Source organism: Cyclopterus lumpus, chromosome 11 (assembly GCF_009769545.1).
Source record: "Cyclopterus lumpus isolate fCycLum1 chromosome 11, fCycLum1.pri, whole genome shotgun sequence".
Taxonomy (NCBI): Eukaryota; Metazoa; Chordata; class Actinopteri; order Perciformes; family Cyclopteridae; genus Cyclopterus; species Cyclopterus lumpus.
This window is the reverse complement of record NC_046976.1, coordinates 18364010-18386020: the sequence shown is the minus strand read 5'-3', so window position 1 is coordinate 18386020 and position 22011 is coordinate 18364010. Positions and strand designations below refer to the sequence as shown.

Below are 22011 nucleotides of genomic sequence, written 5' to 3'. Positions count from 1 at the left end.
TGTGCTGGCGTTCCTTGTGCAAGTAAATATGTACAATTGGTGGATTTAAGTAAATCTGCATTCTTGAAGTTTGGTTATTTTGGGGCCTAAAGAGTTGTTGATTTGTCCTTGCAGCAGACTTAAAACTAAGCTTAAGACTTTGCGGTTATGTCAATTTATCTGTGAAACTGACACACCTGACATGTTTAGACTAGCCCTCTGTTGGCTCTTTCCAACCCTCCACTTTCACATTATGCAACCTGTTATATTTGTTTCCTTCCTCTGTTGCTGAAAATCCCTCTTAAATTCCCTCTTTGTTTACGTTCCTTTGCTGTAAAGTGTTGAATTCTTCCAGGTATTTAATTTACACATAAAACATGAATTTCTATTTTGACCCAGTAAGCTAGAGCAGCCTGCAGCTGCAGGGAAGAAGTTCCCCTCGTGATCAGCTGACAGCACCTCAGTTGTGTTTATGTTTTTAAAGGAAGCATTACATGCAACACATTCCACCTCACTTCACCTAATCGTCCCGGAACGCAACTTATCTGATCGAGCAAGAAAAACACAATTCATTGATCCGTCACGATACTCAAATCTGATATCTGAGAAAAATACATCAGCCTGGTTGAGACTTTTTATTCTTAGAAAGAAATATTTCTATTTGTATTTTTTTTTCCAGAAAAGAAATTTGCCTTAGGATATCAACGCAGACCTTTTTATTTTTTTTTAACACATTTTTTTGACACTTTTTGACACTCATACGAAGATTAACAAGATGAGTAAGTAACAACAAAACAAACATGTTCCTCTGAATTTGCTTTAAATCTGTTCTTATGAATATTTCTCCCATTTGTTATCAAAATTAAACATTTTGAAATGGGGTAAAAAAAATTTTTTTTTGCACACATTTTAAAATGACATTTTACAAAAGTAAAATGAATTTTCTCGTCAATGCGTGTTTACACCCACTACTATTATAAAAACATGATCATAATTTACGTTTGTCTCGTGTATTAATGAGAGGAAGGTTACGGTCTCCTCATCACTGATGTTTAGATGTTTATTAGACGTTTTAGTACAATATTTGAGTACTTCTTCCGCCTCTGATCCGAACAAACACGGGAAACAGTAACAACATTTAATAGGATCAGTCATTAACTATTAATTGCTGCTCTTTGGCTACGTACATTGACTAATAGTTGAATTATACCTGGTTTGGTGAGTACACCTGGTGAGAATTACGTCCCGCCCTCAACATTCATGAAGACTTAAATACTCAACCAGGCAGCTTTGGTTTACAACAACAAAAGAGAGGAAGGAAGGAAGGATGGAGGATGAATACAGAGATAAGATGTTGTAAGTACACACATTATTGTTTATTTGAATTTTATTTAACATGTCATATTTCTTTATATGTAATATCTTTTAATTTATTTTTTAATAATATATGTCCAATGTCTATTCGATTGGAAATGTTGTGAAAAATAAGCCTTCCTTTTTGTAAACTTATATTTTTCTGTCGTTGCCATTAGTTATTTGTTCTCGTTATGTAAACCAGGTGTTTTAGTTATGCTCTAATATCAAGACGAACAATTGTGATAACCTGCCGACTACAGACAAAAGAAATCTGTCGAGCTGACATTTACATTAATGTGGAATCTGAAAAGTTGATAAATGTGCATTGTCCCTGCTAAATAAATAACGTATTATCAGTTATTCTCTGTTTATCAAGCAGTGTGTACACATATAATAAATTGTTTAGCAACAAATTATATTGTAGTTTTAAGCAGATTAATTATTTAAACAATTATTAATTACAAATTCTTCAAAAATAATATTCTACATATTTACAACCGTGTTACATCCTATTTAATTTATTATATGTTTCTTTATGTCTGCTGACAACTATATTGTGTTTTAAACATTTGTTAATTTTTGCATAACATATATCTATCCACCCACCCATTTATCCTCTTTGTTCAGGCGGCCGTGGGACACCTGCAGAGAGCGCCCCATCATTGACGATGAACACACGCCATGGAAGATGATCAAACTGCTGAAGACCATCTCCCTGTGTTTCGTAGCCGTGATCGTGTTTGGATTGGCCTTTTGCAGCAAGGTTTGCTACCGTTCATACATTTAGTTACGTTTACATGAATGTGTCGGGAGTCATTAAGTTATAGATTCAATTTAGGTGTCAATCGTGACGATTGTATGGAGTAAGACACATGCATTTGTCTCCGGAGCAGCTCATACCAACCGTAGTTACCACAGTGAGTAACCAACTAAATGATTATCCTCTTCAGGCTTCATTCCTCCTCCTCATCACTTTGTCCAATGAAGGCACAAAAACACTCCCAGATGATATGAGACCGGTCGCGCTGCTTTGTATCGGCTGCGTCATCATAAGTTCCAGCGTCTTGATATTTTTCAAAAGCCTCTGGAAGGCATGCTACAAAACATCAAAGCTGCCGAGGATGTCGACGACTGCCATGGTAAAAAAAAAAACTAGACTCAACGTGGCATTGGCTGATGACAAAAAACAGGCAAACCGGACTTTAATTTCATAATCTTCTTCTCCTTAAGGTTCTGTTCTTCGAGTTCCTGGTTGCTATGGGCGCGGCGATTCTCACCATCATAGCAATGCCGCACTTGGACATCGTGACCAACATAACGATACTGAGCAGTGTGGCCGTCCTCTCGGCGTTCCTTCAGGTGATCACTCAGTGCACCGCCAGGGCGAGGAACTGCTTCCTGGCGCCGTCCATCATCGCCGTGCTCCTCATTTTGCTCGGTTATGGCCTGTTCGTCTACCTGTACATCACAAAGGACCTCACTGATACCAAGACAATCGTTTGGGTGGGACTGGCTGTTGGTGGGTCCTTCTTGATGTCTTTTAACTGGTGGGAGAACTACTTCAGGCTGATCAGCAAGAACAGCCGATCCGTCTTCCTCGACAAGCTGATGAAAGACGTGAAAAAGTGCCAGAACATCCTTCACATCCTCTCCAGCCTGCTCAGGATCGCGGTGACCGCCGCCGTGCTCGGAGCCTACGTCCCTCTGGACGGGATGGACTGGGAAATCGTGACCGCCATCCCGAGCCGCGAGACAAGAATTATAGCCATCATCATCGGGGTCCAGCTGATCTCCTCCGCACTCTGCCACTGGTTTGCATTGGTGGCCTGCAAGATGCACGCCCTGCGACGGTGCTTCATCCTGCCTTTGTACCTGGCCTCTCTGGCCGTCATGGTTCTCTTCATTGTCCCCGTCATCGTTTACTTTGAAGACTACAAAACAAGTCTGAACGGGACCTCGATTGACTTCGCAGGCTACTGCAACCAAGTCGTCGATGCAAGAAACCAAAGCCTGACCGGCAGCGTGTTCCCGGAACTGGTTCTGGATGTTACACACACTCTGTGCTTCCTGGACATGTCCAGGATAGCCGACATTGGTCTACTGACAGGTAATAATTTAGAGCCCGTTACAATGCATTTTCGCACATACAGTATAACATTTAAAAATGAGGTCATTGCAGGTCTTCCAGATCCGGATCTATCTGACAAGAAGTATTACCAGTTAAACTTGCATGGCTATTTTCTTATTTAGGGCTGCGTTTTTCTGTAAGAAATAAATCTAGTCATGTGGTAGAGATCAAGGTACCTTTCAGTATCCAAAGTTGTAATTTTCATCGTGTTTGTTAATCGTCCTCCAGGTTTATCAGTCTCCTGGTGGCTCGGTCTTGTGTTGGCCACCCTCCATCTGTGGTACCTCAATGTGCATCGTATCCAGAGGACCCAAGACCTGTTTGTAAGGAGGCTGTATGAGGGACCCTTTATTGAGCAGTCCCTCCTCCTCAACACCCGATTCGACATCCAGATGAAACACAGGAAAAAGTAAGTGTGTGTAGGAGTAGCCCTCCATCTTTGATCCCAGCAAGAATCATCAAAAGCGCTTTTTTTGTGTTATTCTTCGAGGTGTGTTGTGCAATGTTAGGTTGGTTAGTTGAGGCTATCAAGTTAGAGGTACATTGTCTCTTCTCCAAACCCAAACTTTGTTTCTCACATTTGCAAAAACTTGTCATGTGCAGAAAAAGTTCATTTGAGCAAGCGATGGTGTATCTATGCGCGACCATGTGGCACGAAACCTACGACGAGATGATGAACATCATCATCTCCATATTCAGGTGAGTTTTTAAAAAATCATTTATCATTCATCCATCCATCTACCTCTATTTCTGTTGATTCCCTGACGTTAATGACTTCAGTCTCATGCTTTGCACTCTAATAGTTTAACTACAAAGACCCATAGGAGTCTGTGTCCTTATCCCAGACAGTTGTACTCTTAACAACCACATCACTTACTTCTCTGAACACTGCAGACTGGACAAGTACAGACCGAAGACAGAACCCAAGCACAACGATTTCACCTTTGAAACGCATATCTACTTTGACGACGCATTCGTACACGTCGAAGGGAGTAAAGGGAATCACCTCAACACATATGGACAGGACCTCGTGGCAATCCTCACAGAAGTTTACGGGTAAGAACCATGTTCAGAGATTGCCGACAGTTATCGCGCATTTTACCGTTGAGTGTCCAGTACAACGGGCTATCAAAGTTCACTCATTCACCGCCACCAGCATCTTTACGGACATCGATGAAAAGTACTTCGTAAAGAAGCAGCAGATCCCCGATCAGAAGATCATACGGACGCCGTACGGAGGTCGCCTGGTGGTCACCATGCCTCACGGGAACATCATCATAGTTCACTTCAAGGACAAAGAACTCATCCGTCACAAGAAGAGGTGGTCTCAGGTAGGAAAATAATGGCTATACGTTTCATACACAGCTCACATTAGGTCACGTCTACGCTACAACACTTGAACGCTGATAAAAAACGTGTTTTGTTTATTCCTACTTTCCAGGTCATGTACCTTTACTATCTTCTTGGCTGGAAACTCATGGGCAAACATTACGCACGCTGGCAGAAGGGAGGGGACGAGGCCGAGCTGAAAGCGGAAGTTCAAGTAAGATTGAGAGATGTTTTTCATGAGCGCCCGACGCGCATCCACAGTAATTCTAAATGTAAAACCCAAACTGTGCCCGTTCCTCCAGAAAGAGAAGCACAACACCTACATCCTGGCTTTAGATGGCGACACCGACTTCCAACCCGCTGCTGTGATGCTGCTCATCGATCGTTTGAAAATGTACCCTCGCGTCGGGGCGGCGTGCGGCCGGATTCACCCCACCGGATCAGGTGTGCACATTGTACAATTAAAATGAACCATAGGAGAAGCCAGGACAAAAGAACACAAGATTAAACAACTTTCCAATCACACTGAGATCGCAGAAAATACTCAAAATCTCTGTATTTCCTCTCCAGGTCCCGCGGTGTGGTTCCAGAAGTTTGAATACGCTGTCAGCCATTGGCTGCAGAAGACAGCGGAGCACGTGATTGGCTGCGTGCTGTGCAGCCCCGGCTGCTTCAGTCTGTTCAGAGCGGAGGCGCTGATGGACGACAACGTGATGAAGAGATACTCCACCAAGTCCACGGAGGCGAGCCACTACATTCAGTACGACCAAGGTGAGGATGTTGTTGGATAGGACTTCCTGTCTCTCGCTCGGGTCAATCGGTCTCCTCCTCTCACGTACGAATGCATATTTGGGTTCACTGCAGGCGAGGACCGCTGGCTGTGCACTCTGCTGCTGAAGCAGGGATGGAGGGTGGAGTACAACGCGGCATCCGATGCCTACACCAATGCACCCGAGGACTTCAAAGAACTCTACAACCAGGTGGGTGTCGTAGATTGGTACCAACTCAGATGCTCAGTAACTGCATACGAGAAGCGTCTGTTAATATCGACCGGGGTCGGTTAAAAGTTGACCTAAAATCGTGCTGATGATTATTTTTGCCACCTTCAGCGTCGCCGATGGGGACCGTCCACATTGGCCAACGTGGTGGATCTGCTCGGCTCCACCAGCATCGTTTCCAAGAGGAACCCGTCCATGTCCAAACCGTTCATGTTCTACCAGCTCTTCGCCATCACCTCGGCTGTTCTGGCCCCTGCCACAATCTGCCTGTTGATTGCAGGTTGGTTGGTTTGTGTGTGTGTGTGTGTGTGTGTGTCTTTTGAGGTCAACGGATTTTCAAAAATGTGCACAAAATAAACATCTGTATGTGCCTCCTGTTGTGGTCTCCAGGTAGTCTGACCTTCGTCTTGACAATAAACAACAACAGTGCCCTGGTCCTGGCTGTGATACCTCCTGCCATCTACATCGGGCTTTGCTTCAAACTCAAATCGGACACTCAGATCAAGGTCGCAGCGATCATGAGTATCATATATGCATTCCTCATGTTGGTGGTGTCCATGTCCATCATCGGTGAGTTATATTCAAACAGGTAGAACTTTACGGGGAACACGTTGCAGCGACTTTATGTTCACGTTCCAGCTGCTTTAACTCAACACACGCTTATCTTTTTCTCCAGGCGCGATGGTGAAGGACCAAACCATCCTGACACCCAGCAGCATCTTCGTCATCGCCATGGCCACGATTTACATCATCACCGCGATAATGCATCCTCAGGAATCCCATCTGGTGTTCCATGGCTTTCTCTACATCCTCTGCATCCCAAGCGCCTACCTCCTGCTCACCATCTACTCCATGGTCAACATGAACAACGTGTCCTGGGGCACGCGGGAGACGAAGGCCGCCACCGGAGCTGCAACACCAGATCCCGTCGCCAAGGAGACAAAAACCCAGAAAGGTAGATTCCAGGTTGAAATTAACAACATTTAAAAGAGTGTGCAACACTCGACCGGTATTATTGTTTGTGCTAAATTAACTTATGCTTATGCTTCATCCTTGCAGCCAAAAACTGTTGGCAAAGGTTCTTCACGTGGTGCAAATGCTGTAAAAAACCCGACTACAGAGCCGGAGTAGTGCAAGCCCCCGTCAACCAGGACAACCTGATCATCGAGGTCGAGCAGCCTGAGCGCCAGCCCCAAAACACCATTGTGTCGGACAATAGCACCCCAGAGGAACCGCCGTAAGTCCTAAAAGTCCATCGATGGAAATGTAACGTGCCAGTGAAGCGTGAGATGATACTAACACATGTTGTGATGGTGTTACAGGCAAGCAGAGCCTGTTTTCAACGCTCCGAACCAATGTGAGTTGAAACATTTTGGCAATAATTAAATCAATTGTGATTTATTTTCCTTCTTTTGTTATCTAAAAGTCTCCTGTCTCGCTCTTCTGTCCAGGTTTCGTCACACAACTACAGAGCAAGTCCACTGACATGCAGCTGCAGGAGGAAACGCTCGACGAGGTGTGTGTGTGTCTCTTTCTATCAGGTCGGCGGGGTCAGCTAGCCCCCGAATCACCATATTCTGTTTCCCAGAGCAGGTTAGAAGACTGATCTAAATGTGCACAAATACAACAAAATGATTAATTTGAAAGGTTTTCTCTGCAGGAGGAGGAGAAGTTCTTCATAGAGCTTCAGAAGAAGTACCTGGAACCTCTACAGGACGACAAAGAGAGACAGAAAAAGATCAGCCGTGAGCTGCGAGAGCTGAGGAACAAGGTAGGCGTGAACTACGGCATGAATCTACAGCGACAGGAAACCGCCGGGCAGTTCGCGTCAAGTTAAACTTCTCTTTCTCTTTCACGCACAGATCACCTTCGCCTTCTTCATCGTGAACTGCCTGTGGCTGGTGGCGACGTTTACCCTCCAGCTCTTCGAGACCTCCTTCTCCATCAGGGTGCCCAAGGTCGACATCAACCTCCAGGACACCGGAGAAGACGTTCAAATCGACCCCATCGCCTTCATGTTCATCCTGGGATTCGCGACATCGGTTATCATCCAGTTCCTCACGATGTTCTACCACAGGTGACCACTTGCTACCCAGTTACCTTTCACAGGGTTTAAAAAAAAAAAAGTTTTACTTTGGAGTGACGTTTCACAATTGTTTTTTTTTTCTCCAATGAAATCATTGTTTTTGTTTCCGTCTTCATCCAGAATCAACACTCTGATCCATTATGTGGCCTTTTTGGACACAGAGAGAAAACAGCAAAGGATTAAACCAACTAAACCACACAAAGAGGTATTTACAACTACTGTTTCACTTTTAACTTCCACTTAGTGTAGCCTCTTTTACTCAGCACAGTGTTAATATCATTATTTACCATTTCTTCCTACTCAATGGCATTGGTGTTCTTAAAAAAACATATTAATGAGTGGTGAGAACGTGAGGACACGTAAACAGGGCACAGGGAAGAACATCTAATTGCCCGACAAATACCTTCTTTTAATTAAGGATGCCAGCAGAAACTGAATGTGCTGACGTAAATCTGACCACACCTTGTCAGAAAATTTACTCCCAAAAGAGAACAAACAGCTTAGTCACCCTGCACAGAAGGTGTACCAGGTGTGGAGCCATTTAATTGAGCCGATGTTTGTTCCTTCAGGTGGCCAAGGAGATGTCCGAATTCGACTCCATCTCCGAGACCATCTCCGACGTCAGCGTCGCCACAACCGTCGACGATGACGACGACGAATTCTCCGAATTCGACGAAAGCGACGACGAGTTCTACGAAGACGTCGAAGGGACCTCGATGTAAAAACGCTCCCCTGGCACTTTTTAGCACTTTAAATTAGACAGTGAAATCAAAAAGGACTTTATTATTGTACATATAATTTATTCACAACACTACGTTGTATTGAAACCGATTTGTCACAAAGTGCTTTCATTCTCGATGTGTAGAAAAATGTGTGTTGTGAAAATGTGTGTGCAAATGAAAGCGCCAGGTCACAGTAAATGTCTCATTAATAATGACATGTATGAAGGAACTGTTATGTTATGATATACCCTGCATCTTAGTGTTCTTAGAGTTTATTGCCTCTGTGTTTTAAAACACTGTAATGTGAAGTGGAATGAACGGCGTTTAGACACACACACACACACATATATATATATATATATATATATATATATATATATATATATATACATATATATATATATATTCTTTTTGTCTGCTGTGGCCGCTGGTCATCGTCTTAATCGAGTATATTTACATGCTAACGGTTTTACACCTTTAGTAGTTTTTACCCTAGTTTTTTTTGGGGGGGATTTCATCTTTATTGCACTACTGTGCTGTATTATTATTATTATTGTTGTTGTTGTTGATGTAGTAAAACTCCTCTCGAAGTTGTTATCTGACGTGTGTCCATTATGAAATTGTCTTTATTAACTTATTTTTTGAATGAAGGAGAAAGAAGTATCTGTGATTTAATGCTGTGTGATTAGGCTGCTGTGCTTTTAGTTATTGTTTCCTAATAAAATGCACAGTGATGACATTTTAAAAGATTCTCGGCTGTTATTATTCCAACTGCGACGGGGAGATCAAATACTGTTAATGCGCAACAGTAACTCTAATTGAATTACGTTTCAAATTTAACGTATTAAATATAAATTGTTGTAAAACACTTATTTTTTATTTATTTTTTATTAATACACGGCACTTCTAAGACAGTCTAAAAAACATCCGCCAACATGAATATCACTACATAATAAATAAATACATTTATAAATACAGACGAGCTTTAGACTGGATGACGCCAGATGTTTGACATGTTTACATTTCTGGATTAATTATTTTTAAGCGAGACAAGTTCCCAGTAAATGTATGCACAGTTTCTCATGCACCATAAATGGACATATTTCACGAGACAAGGCCGTTTTAAAAATGTTTACAAAGCTATGTGTCTGTCAAACAGTGGATAACATAAAATGTGTTCAGCGGCCTCAGGTTGAATATTATTTTTTTTAAATTGTTCTGAAGACAAACACCGGCGAGTGCAGGAGCAGCTGTACGACAACGCCTCGGAGAAAAGAAAAAGACGTGTAATCACACAGAAGAACACACAAACCATGTAATTAAAAACCTCTCACACACACACACACACACACACACACCCGAGTGAGAATTGGCCAATTTAATAAACGCGATACACTTATTTGTCGCCGGTCCTTCATAATTAACCAAGGTGAGGAAGGCAAAAAACATCGAGCATGGAGCTTTAACTTGCATTGTCACTGCTGGCCACCAGGGGACGACTCCTCCGGTTGCAAATAAAGAAGTCTGATTGTATAGAAGTCTATGAGAAAATTACCTTTCTCTGTATTTAAAACACAGATGCAGAGTTTCACAAAAAAACAAAGGATGGTAAACGTTTCTCATTTCTATGTACTTTTAGGCGGAGCCCTTAATAAATTACTTTTTTTCCATTCACGCACCCTCTTACTGAATAATGACCTATTATTAAGGACTAACCCATGAGCTTTCAGATTTGGCTATACAACACATTTGGTTATACAACGCTGGGATCTGGTTCGCTCCGTTGGTCTTTTGTGCGTTCAAAGTTTCGGACTTTCTGGTTTAGATTGAACTTTTGATTTCGACTAATATTCAGAGGACGAAACTAACGCATTTTCTGGCACACCCAAATAAATTCGTACTTAAAACCTGCAATAAGGGAATTTCTCTGAAACTTTTGAAGTTGATATGATCGGAGTCGCTTATTGACACATCAAATCATTCATTAGGGCTCCAATTGAGTTGGTGTCAGTTTGTTGTTACTCGTTGTCCTGTGAGCTGCAATAAGCTAGCGAAGATAAAACTTTCCCCGATAACTAAAATCGTATATATTTGATCTTTTGGACTCTTTCAGGCTCCTTGCTTTATGAGACTAGAGGTATAGTTGTGTTTCTATTGATTGCAGAGGAGCTGCACAACCAGGCATTTCTTTAACTGGTCCATCCCCAAAAGGACCGTAATGACAGTTTGCGCCGGAATAATTACATAATTTGAAGTGACTTTCATTAAATGGTGTTGTACAAAGTAATGCCAGGAACTATCAGTGCACGCCCTGTAGGGTATTAAAACAACAAACACATAACACAACAACAGAAAATCATCAGGGCCTATAGGGCCTAAGAGGCAATACACAGGCACACAGGTAGCTGCATATCATCAGGGCCTATAGGGCCTAAGAGGCAATACACAGGCACACAGGTAGCTGTATCATCAGGGCCTATAGGGCCTAAGAGGCAATACACAGGCACACAGGTAGCTGTATCATCAGGGCCTATAGGGCCTAAGAGGCAATGCACAGGCACACAGGTAGCTGCATATCATCAGGGCCTATAGGGCCTAAGAGGCAATACACAGGCACACAGGTAGCTGTATCATCAGGGCCTATAGGGCCTAAGATGCAATACACAGGCACACAGGTAGCTGCATCATCAGGGCCTATAGGGCCTAAGAGGCAATACACAGGCACACAGGTAGCTGCATCATCAGGGTCTATAGGGCCTAAGAGGCAATACACAGGCACACAGGTAGCTGTATCATCATGGTCTATAGGGCCTAAGAGGTAATACACAGGCACACAGGTAGCTGTATCATCATGGTCTATAGGGCCTAAGAGGCAATGCACAGGCACAGAAGGTAGCTGCATCATCAGGGCCTATAGGGCCTAAGAGGCAATACACAGGCACACAGGTAGCTGTATCATCAGGGCATATAGGGCCTAAGAGGCAATACACAGGCACAGAAGGTAGCTGCATCATCAGGGCCTATAGGGCCTAAGAGGCAATGCACAGGCACACAGGTAGCTGTATCATCAGGGCCTATAGGGCATAAGAGGTAATACACAGGCACAGAAGGTAGCTGCATCATCAGGGCCTATAGGGCCTAAGAGGCAATACACAGGCACACAGGTAGCTGCATATAATCAAGGCCTATAGGGGCTAAGAGGTAATACACAGGCACAGAAGGTAGCTGCATCATCAGGGCCTATAGGGCCTAAGAGGCAATACACAGGCACACAGGTAGCTGCATCATCAGGGCCTATAGGGCCTAAGAGGCAATACACAGACACACAGGTAGCTGTATCATCAGGGCCTATAGGGCCTAAGAGGCAATACACAGACACACAGGTAGCTGCATCATCAGGGTCTATAGGGCCTAAGAGGCAATACACAGACACACAGGTAGCTGTATCATCAGGGTCTATAGGGCCTAAGAGGTAATACACAGGCACACAGGTAGCTGTATCATCATGGTCTATAGGGCCTAGGAGGTAATACACAGGCACAGAAGGTAGCTGCATCATCAGGGCCTATAGGGCCTAAGAGACAATACACAGGCACCCAGGTAGCTGTATCATCAGGGCCTATAGGGCCTAAGAGGCAATACACAGGCACAGAAGGTAGCTGCATCATCAGGGCCTATAGGGCCTAAGAGGCAATGCACAGGCACAGAAGGTAGCTGTATCATCAGGGCCTATAGGGCCTAAGAGGCAATACACAGGCACACAGGTAGCTGTATCATCAGGGCCTATAGGGCCTAAGAGGCAATACACAGGCACAGAAGGTAGCTGTATCATCAGGGCCTATAGGGCCTAAGAGGCAATACACAGGCACACAGGTAGCTGTATCATCAGGGCCTATAGGGCCTAAGAGGCAATACAAAGGCACACAGGTAGCTGTATCATCAGGGCCTATAGGGCCTAAGAGGCAATACACAGGCACAGAAGGTAGCTGCATCATTAGGGCCTATAGGGCCTAAGAGGCAATACACAGGCACACAGGTAGCTGTATCATCAGGGCCTATGGGGCCTAAGAGGCAATACACAGGCACAGAAGGTAGCTGTATCATCAGGGCCTATAGGGCCTAAGAGGCAATGCACAGGCACAGAAGGTAGCTGCATCATCAGGGCCTATAGGGCCTAAGAGGCAATACACAGGCACACAGGTAGCTGTATCATCAGGGCCTATAGGGCCTAAGAGGCAATGCACAGGCACAGAAGGTAGCTGCATCATCAGGGCCTAGGAGCCTGATAGGCTAGAAACGAACACATGTAACCGTGAATAGTCCGGCCCTAATGGGAAACCGGGCCTTCTAGAATAAAAAAGAATCTCCTGCTGGTGGTGTATTTTACGACTTTGCCCTATGACTGCAAACGCATACGCATCCCACAGCAGCGGAAGAAAGATGGGTTTGGGGGGGGTAGATCCACTTTAGCCGAAGCCACTGCTGCATGTTCAGGGGAAGCAAGAAAGACCTGCTGGTCCCCTGAGGGTCCCGAGGGTCCATATGCCCACGTGAGTAAGGAGGGTTTTGTTTTTCAGAGCTTTTTAGGAGGTTTTCTCATTAGCTCGAGTTTTACTTATTGATGGGTGTTGCGAATTATTTAGTCTTATAGTTTTAATCTTGTGGTAACTAAAAACTTTTTCTTTCACCGGATCGTTTTCAACAATAATCTGAAGATTTTAAAAAAAGACTGAAGGCAAACACGAACAGGAGTGGCCACATTTATTTTCATTGTGGGCCACATACAGAGAAAGTGCATGCCAACTTAAATATTATTTGATGTGTAAATCTGTACATAAATGAAGTAATAAATAAGTTAAGAAATTGCAAAATGTTGGATTTTTTGCAAAGAGGTTGTTCAGAAATAATTATGTCCAGTTCAATGCCAACAATTTAAAAAAAAGTAATCAATCAAATGTATTTAAAACACACAAATAACAAGTTCATGGCCACATCAAACACTTTAATTATCACGCCTTCTCTTTTTGAAAGGAATCAGACCTCCAGATCTCTTTGTCGGAGAGGAGCGCGGTACCTCACCAGCGCCCTCTTGTGGATAAAAGATAGACTCACAGCTCGCATAGGAATATAAAATAGAAATGTGGGACAAGGTATCGGAAAGAGAAAGGTTGTTTTGTAATCTGTGTGTATTACCGAATATGGCAACTTGTAATTCATCTGTAAAGTTTGAATAAGAATGTTTGAGTATACTAAACATACATTATATACCAAACACAAGAAGCCCATGACAAATAATAATAATAATGGTGCTCCTCACTTTGTGCAGAACGGCTAAGTAGCAGATCTCGATGACCAACTGTGACCTTCGTTTTGTAAAAACCTGTCCATGCATTCACCACAGGAGACTCGACATCAACACTCAGAGACCCCCAGAGACCCCCAGAGACCCTCAGAGACCCTCAGAGACCCCCAGAGACCCTCAGAGACCTTTAAATCCAGATTGAAAACGTTTCTCATTGCCGTTGCCTTTAATTGAACCAGAATCAAGGATATTAATGAAGTTCTGCATCTCACTGCATTTATTTTGTATGTTTTAATGTTTTACTGACTGTTTTTAATGTTTTAATGAATGTTCTTAATAGTTTTCTTAATCATGTGTTCTTTGGCACCGTGTTCTGATGCTTCACATGAAGCACTTCGAATTGAAACTTGTTTGTCGAACCTTATTATGCAAATAAACTTGACTCGCCCAAGCCGCGCTGTCGCCCGAGGGGGCGTGACCAGGTGTCAGTATTTGATGTCCTGGCATCGAGATCAGGGCTGGTTTTGACCAATTTGCAATCTGCTTATCAAGAATCACACCGTGACGACGACAAGTTTCACGAGGGTGTGGGGAGGCTGCAGAGGCACGCCATGAAGTTACCTTTTTGATTATCACGCAACACATTCTGGAAATGCTCCATTGGGCGTAACCTTGAAGGATTCTCTTAATCTTTTCCCTGGTTCTGAATCACCTTATGAGACTCATCGCAACGTTAATCCTTTGCACACGCAATGAACCTCGAAACCCTTAATCAACCCGTTGGTCAATAATTGTCATAATCATAATATATATATATATATATATATATATATATATATATATATATATATATATATATATATATATATGATGACAGGGGGGGACGATATTAATGTTCTTAAAGTGGCAGTTAATTGTTTTTATTCAGGAACGACGTGGGTCGTGGTCGGGCTTTTGTAGCTCAGGCTGTGATTAAAGCTTACGGTTTTAATAAAAATAGATATTTTATATAAGTACGATTTCTTGGAGGTTTGTGGATTTTTTACTTGTTTATTTTTTATCTCCAAAAGGCAACAGAGGAGGATCCCTCTCCCCGGATGGACAGATGCAATAGATGTCATGTGTACATGTTACATAAACACATTCAATATGACAGAAATGTATGAATAGTTAGTAGTCGGCATGGACCAATCCATGAAACAGAAGGAGGAAGAGAGGAGACAATAAGGCCTTTGAGGCAGGAGGCACAGAGAAGGAGGCAGGGCCATGGACGGGAAGCAGGGGCAAGGAGGCAGGACCCAGGACCAGCTTCAGACACCTGCAGGTCCAATGGACCCTATGAGGTGTGAAGTCACAACGACTCCGGGGAGGAAGCAGAGTTAATAAGGTGCAATGGAGAGATGTAAATTCATCCATAAGGAGTGAGAGAAGAGGAGGTAGGTGCTCAGTGTATCCTAAAACATCCCCCAGCAGCCTATAAGCTGGGGGATGTTTGTGGAGACACATCACATGACCTTTAAAGCTTTAAAGGTCAATGTGGCCAAAGAAATGATTAATGCAGGTTCAAGTTGAGCTGGCGATGGGTTGAACGTTGTCAATCCAGATGGAGCTGTCGAGCTCCGTCAGGTATTCCAACAACAATGCTGCGCAACCAGGAATCTATTTCACCGATGCGTCCCTGAAGGAAAGTAATGACAGGCTGCGCTGGATAATTAAATGTTATGTAACAGCATTCAGCACACCCTGGAGAGGTGTTTGGATAATAAGACACACTCACTGGAGGAGAGGCTTCGAATCTGAAGATGACCTAAAGAAAAAGAAAAACACACTTCCTGAACCAGAAAAGCAGATAAGCCCCGAGAAATACTCTTATACAGGTAACCCCCGAATTTAACGTCACAACGCCGTGAATTGTGGGTAATTATGTAATTTTGAGGCCCCCCTCCCCCCCCCCCCCCCCCTTGCAGTCTGTGAGTGTTTAGGACATTCCCACTGTCACTTGAGTGTTTTAGGGCTCTCTTTACCTGTATGACCTGTCACCTCCTCACTCAACTCAACAGGCGAGTCCTCTGAGGGTTCAGGATTCAGGGTAGGGGGGGTCACTGACGGGTCGGATCGCTACGCGGATCCGGACCTAAAACCAATAGATGATTTGAGAATGATTACATTTTTTGGAGCGAGTGCTTATATTTTAACCAGGAAACACACCGACCAATAGGAGGGGGCCATCGAGCACTCGACAATTTGACAGTGGGACACCCCGAGGGCCCTCGTGAACCTTGTGGGAGCGGGCCTACAAAGGTCGTGAGTCCGTGGAGGTTTGGGATTCAGCGTCTCCAACTGACAACTCCGACGAACCCGTCTGTGCACCCGAATGCTCAAAACAAAGTTACCGACTAACTGGTCCCTCAGTAGTTCGTAAGGAGCACCAAATATAACTACGGTATAATGGAACGGCATTAATCTGATGGATAGAAACGTGTGTGAGGTGCTGATGGGCTGATGTGAATCCAGATGCAGCTATGGACCCATAATGCAATGCTGCACAACCAGTACTCTATTTCACTCTCGCGTCCCTACAGAGGAAAGTAATGGCAGGCTGCGCTGGATAATTAGATGTTTGCAAGTGACTTTTACAGGGTTGTAAAAAAGTAATAAATCCTACGTACTGTAGGTGAGGCTTCTTAAGTTTCTAATATGAAGAGTTCTTCCCTTTTTTTCCCTGCGAAAGGTTATTTTTTGGGGAGTTTTTCCTGATTCGATGTGAGGTCAAAGGTCAGGGATGTCGTATGTGTACAGATTGTAAAGCCCTCTGAGGCACATTAGTAATTTGTGATATTGGGCTATGCAAAATAAACTGAAATGAATTAAATCAAGACATTTGTGGCATTGTTTGGCATTAGAAATATGCTCAAGCCACGGTCTTGTTTGTTTATTAAAAGAACTCCACCGCCTGAACCGCCTGCGTCTGAACGCCGCTTTTCAAAAGGATTAACCTTGTCTCGTGTGGCGTGCTCGAAATCTCATTGGAGCGTACATCACGGGTTGTCTCAGGCCACATTTCTTGAATATCATATAGATATGCAAGCTGGGAAAGAATGTTCAGTAAAAATGTGGCCGGGGCAGAACGCAAGAAAACTCACACAACCAGAAAGAGACTTAAAAACTAAAGTCAATGCCAATAATGGAAACAAGTGGATTGAATCGAAAGTATTTAAAACATCATACCTGACACTTTAATAACCACCTGCAGACACGTTTTAGAGCCGGATCAGACGTCCAGCAGCGCGTTGGGCCTTTTTCCTTTTTGCTGGCTTGTGAAAAATCCTTGAACTCCGTATTAAGACACCGGAAAGATGACACGTTTGGTTGGGACTGGGGGAAAAAGTAAAAAAAAAAAATGATTAAGGGAAAGCATTAACCCTATTTATATTTAAATGTATTTGACTTGGCTTGTTGGAAGGTTTTGTGAGGATAGACAGCGGTCAATTTCACCCAGATGAGTAGTATATATTTATATCAGTTTCTCCAAAATAATTATTAAATATAAGTACTTTTCACCAAGATAATTAGTATATATGTATATCAATTCCTCCCAAATAATTATTACATATAAGTACATTTCACCAAGATAATTAGTATATATTTATATCAGTTTCTCCAAAAATAATTATTGAATATAAGTGCTTTTCACCAAGATAATTAGTATATATGTATATCAATTCCTCCCAAATAATTATTAAATATAAGTACATTTCACACACACACACACACACACACACACACACACACACACACACACACACACACACACACGCACACACTATATATGTACTGTATGTTGATAGAGCATAAATAACACATGGACACACATAGCCACTAGAGAGCAGCAATATTTGAGAAATAATTTCACATTTCTAATAACACAGGCAGGTTCTCTGACGCACAATCCATGCACCACAAGATCTTTAATCAAAAGTCCACTCTTTGAATCACAGATATGTATTTTATTAAGTTTGAGGCTTCGTATCACACTTTTTTTTTAATGTCATCTGATCCCAATTAATCAGCATCTTTTGTATTTTAGTGTTTTAAAATGATTCAACTCGTCTCTTGAAACTAAATATAATATTAAGCAATTAAAAGACACAAACTTCCATCGAGGCGTTGGTAACCACTGGATGTCCAGTTATATATTTAAATATGCAATTAGAGCACTGTGATCATCTTTAACTACGAATACAAATAAAACAATATATGAATGGTCCTTTTAACCAACTAAAATCTACTGAATAACACTTTTTTAATTTCTGAAATAATGAGAAATAAAATTGCATTTGTTTTGGGTTTTCCTTTCTATGTCTCCCTTCACTTTAAACCAACTGTCACCAAAACCAGCCGCCCATACCATTGTGTTTAAGCCTCAGATATACATCGCCTTTTTTCTTTTTAATTACACCTTTAGTCCTGATCCACTGTCAATGCATTGAGGCAAATTTACCTTCAAGCCCTCCAGGTAGAATCGTAGTTTACAGGTAAAGCATGTGAACAATGTCGATTGAATAACCGCGGCACGACTGTGACGGGGCGCTGAAAAATGCCGAGGATGGTACGAAACCTCGCAGGCCGTTCTCATGGCTGCGTTCGTAGCCACGCAGGTGAAAGTGGATGCTCTGTAGTTCGTGGATATCCCGTGAAATCCATTCATTCCATAAGATATGATCCAAACCGTTAGATTTAAAGTTAAACTAAAGCACTCTGGTATTTATCTTTCTGATCTTTTCTTTAATTGTTGTATAATATTGTTTTCCTCTTCTTTCAAATGCCTTAAATCCTGATTTTGACTTGCCTTAAAATATACTGTGTATTTTATTAGGAGACATACCGAGTAACAGCCTGCTTTAAAACCTGCATCAACCAACCTGCCGCCCCCCCCCCCCCAAAAAAAAAACCAAGGACCACAATACAAATGTGTGTATAAATATATATATATATATAAGAAAGTAATATGTAATATATATATATATTACTTTATTATATATATGTGTTTATATATATATATATAGGAAAACAATGTGTATATAATATTTATATATATATATATATATATATATATATATATTACTTTCTTATATTTATTATTTTCTTATATATATGTGTATATATATAAGAAAGTAATATGTAATATATATATATTACTTTCTTATATACGTGTTTATATATATAAGAAAGTAATATGTATAGAATATATATATATATATAAATATATATTACTTTCTTATATATATATATATTACTTTCTTATATATATCTGTATATATATAAGAAAGTAAGTATGTATAGAATATATATATATATATATCTTACTTTCCTGCAAGATATATATAATATTGTCACACATTGTGTATTGTATATATAAATACACAATGTGTGACAATATTATAAAATGAAACCTGTCATGTACGTACGGAGTAGTAAACAATCAACGCAAAGCAATATGTTCGGAACGTCTTGTACTTAAAATCCTTTTATGACTTTGAAGAGCATGTCTTCAAATCTCTGAAGAGCTTGTCAACAATTACCTGAGTCACACGCTAACCTTATCATACAGTTAGAAGACTACCTGGAATGCTTTTGTCCATTTGATACTAGGTATCTTTAAGTGACTCAGAAGGAAATTCGTGGTATAACAATAAGAATAATTCATCATACTTAAACGACGGTAATTGGTAGGTTGATTGCCAATGACTAACAAATGAAAATACATGCGTCAGGCGCACATTGTGAGACTTGTGGTTAACGCTATGAAATCAAATACAGAGCTAGGTGCAGGCAACTACTTCATTAGGGTTAGAAAAGATCACGGTTTGGGGAAAAATAAGTATATTTGTTTTGTACGTAAAGTACGTTAAGTAACGACAAACGGGACAGGAACAGCGGTCTCCTGGGTGAAAGTCTTTGTGTTGGTCTCACCCATTCATCGGCTGCTGTTGTTCAATGTTTTGTGGTTCACAGACCAAACACAGACAAAAATGTAAAAAGTACGCGGGTGAAAGACATTTCTCTAAATGAGATAAAATTACAAAAGATCTCATGACTCGAAGCTATCAATGTGGTTTAGGATGAACCTTTGTAACTCATTTTTGTTAAAAACTAGGGTGGAAAATCTAATTTTCCATCCATTTTACTTCCAACTGAAAGGTTAAACGAGGTCAAACCCAACGCTAACATATCGTTTGTGTCCCGGCCATCGCGTTGTACGTCTTTGGTCTATATTCATTTATTACATAGCAAGATAAACCCCAAAAGGTAGTTTGCTGCCTGGACCATGTTCACTGCCAACAATCCTACGGTAAATCAATCGATTTTGGTTCATATTCATGAAGTCGTATTCCGTTTGCACTTTCGGTGTCACTATTTGAGGAAAAGAAAACATGTCATGGTTGCCAGTTAGCGGTATCAGAATAGGACTTAGAAGTAGGGTCGGGTACCGAAAACCGGTGCCAGTGTGGTCTACAACAAATGAGAAATTAGGCATTATAACCATGTTTAAGCTAGCTAGCCTACCGTTTTGCTACTAGCTAGTTAGCCTACCGTGTTGCTACTAGCTGGCTATTCTACCGTAGCTAGCAAGCTACTAGCTAACGGTAGGCTAGCAAGTCAGTGTAATGTTAATGAAACTAGTGTTATGGCATGTGCAGTGATGCTTCTGTTGTGTGTAAACACATTTAACATTATTTACGCTTATATTTTTGTCTCTTCAGCTTCCCATTCACCTTGGCAAAGAAGGCTCATTTAACAAAAGACCAGGTAGGGGAACTTCCACAGGTCTGCGACTAAACTGGAGGTCACAGCCTGGTGGTGGATGAAGCGTATTGTCTGCACTTTCAGACACATACCTGTGTGTACAGACCTCATCGACACCACCTGAGAGGGTTTCCTCCTGTGCAGGACATGCAATTAGTCAGGAGAGGTGTCGTATTTTGCCAGAGAAGCCAAATATTCTCATATTTCTGCAAATAAATGGCTGAAGTTTTGAAGCTGTATACAGTGTGTGTGTGTGTTTTAGTATTTATTTATTTATATGTATTTAGGTAAACTGTTGTTATTGTTCATAGTTTGAAGTTAAAAAGTTTGAACCTGTAGTTTGAAGCCAAGTGTTTTGTATTATTTATATTCATAGTATACTTTTAAACAGTTCATATATTGTACATTTTTTAAAATGTTCATTTATTTATTTAATGTCGTCAATTGTCGTTTTTAAAATATCGTTTTTTTAAAGTATAGTTTTAGCACCGGTATCGTAAAAAAACCACTGTAATTATATGAATTTTAGATGCATTATTTTATAATATCTACTTGTTCTGAAGTACGGTTATCCATGTTTTTGTATTTTTATTGTTTTATTCTATGTTTATTGTTATGCGCGTTTCACAGAGTAAATTTCCTTGTATGTGAAACGTACCCGGACAATAAATGATTCTGATTCTAAAATACAGAAAAAATAGTCCCGGTTTGTTGTTTCTTCAATTTTCAATCGATTATTAATCATTATTATTATTAAATAATGAAGTACTGAATATATATTATTACGTTTTTTTCTTCTTCTTTGAGTTATTAGTTATCAGTGTCGATTCATGCGAGTGCATATCTACAGCAAGATTTATATTTAGTCCGTGTGACATGCCGATAGAGCAGCATGTCAATCAAAGCCTGAAGAACAGGACTCCCTGCAATCCAATCATCCCATTCTCTAAGAAAGAGAACACCAAGCTCCGCCCACGTCGAGCATGTTCACGATATTTGCATAGATGGAAATATAAATCAAGGATAATTGGGCCGAAATTGCAGCTTACTCAAGTGTGCAATGTCAATCACTTGCGTTCCCATGGCGGCCGGTCACCAGTCAATGACGGTATAAAACCGCCTATAAAGTTTGTTTACGTCTGACACGAGCATAAAGTCATAAATGAGCACAAAAAGATGGAGGCTGATGGGTGTAGTAGTATGCCAGATTCGCCTCAGACCCCCCCCCCCCCCCCCACACACACACACAGACACACACACAGACACACACAACCACATACATGCCTGGTGGAGATACAGTTGGA

General features: G+C 41.6%; 2 protein-coding genes across 3 annotated transcripts; both read left to right on the top strand.

Annotated features, from left to right (window-relative positions):
• Window positions 1-2412: 2412 nt before the first annotated feature.
• LOC117739204 lies at window positions 2413-3803 on the top strand. Its single transcript, XM_034545497.1, has 3 exons — window positions 2413-2474; window positions 2566-3442; window positions 3769-3803. The coding sequence occupies exons 1-3, from the start codon at window positions 2457-2459 to the stop codon at window positions 3801-3803; spliced, it is 930 nt and encodes a 309-aa protein (XP_034401388.1). The 5' UTR covers window positions 2413-2456.
• Window positions 3787-8915, top strand: LOC117738747 (chitin synthase chs-2-like). Of its 2 annotated transcripts, XM_034544843.1 has the most exons (18): window positions 3787-3872; window positions 4067-4162; window positions 4358-4519; window positions 4620-4794; window positions 4905-5000; window positions 5104-5236; window positions 5363-5563; window positions 5657-5772; window positions 5902-6070; window positions 6181-6360; window positions 6467-6745; window positions 6850-7027; window positions 7113-7147; window positions 7242-7306; window positions 7451-7561; window positions 7653-7867; window positions 7997-8081; window positions 8446-8915. In XM_034544843.1, the coding sequence occupies exons 1-18, from the start codon at window positions 3856-3858 to the stop codon at window positions 8596-8598; spliced, it is 2466 nt and encodes an 821-aa protein (XP_034400734.1). In that variant the 5' UTR covers window positions 3787-3855; the 3' UTR covers window positions 8599-8915. The 2 variants fall into 2 exon arrangements, with proteins under 2 accessions (XP_034400734.1, XP_034400735.1); XM_034544844.1 differs by lacking the exons at window positions 3787-3872; window positions 4067-4162; window positions 4358-4519 and having other exon boundaries at window positions 4730-4794; window positions 4905-5006; window positions 5095-5236.
• Window positions 8916-22011: the final 13096 nt, after the last annotated feature.

Excerpts from the sequence above, each read along its gene's own strand:
- LOC117738747 (XM_034544843.1), top strand. Across the intron at positions 4,163-4,357 it reads ATCATCATCTCCATATTCAG|ACTGGACAAGTACAGACCGA; the intron begins GTGAGTTTTTAA and ends TGAACACTGCAG. Across the intron at positions 5,237-5,362 it reads GATTCACCCCACCGGATCAG|GTCCCGCGGTGTGGTTCCAG; the intron begins GTGTGCACATTG and ends TTTCCTCTCCAG.
- LOC117739204 (XM_034545497.1), top strand. Across the intron at positions 3,443-3,768 it reads CGACATTGGTCTACTGACAG|AGGACCCAAGACCTGTTTGT; the intron begins GTAATAATTTAG and ends CATCGTATCCAG.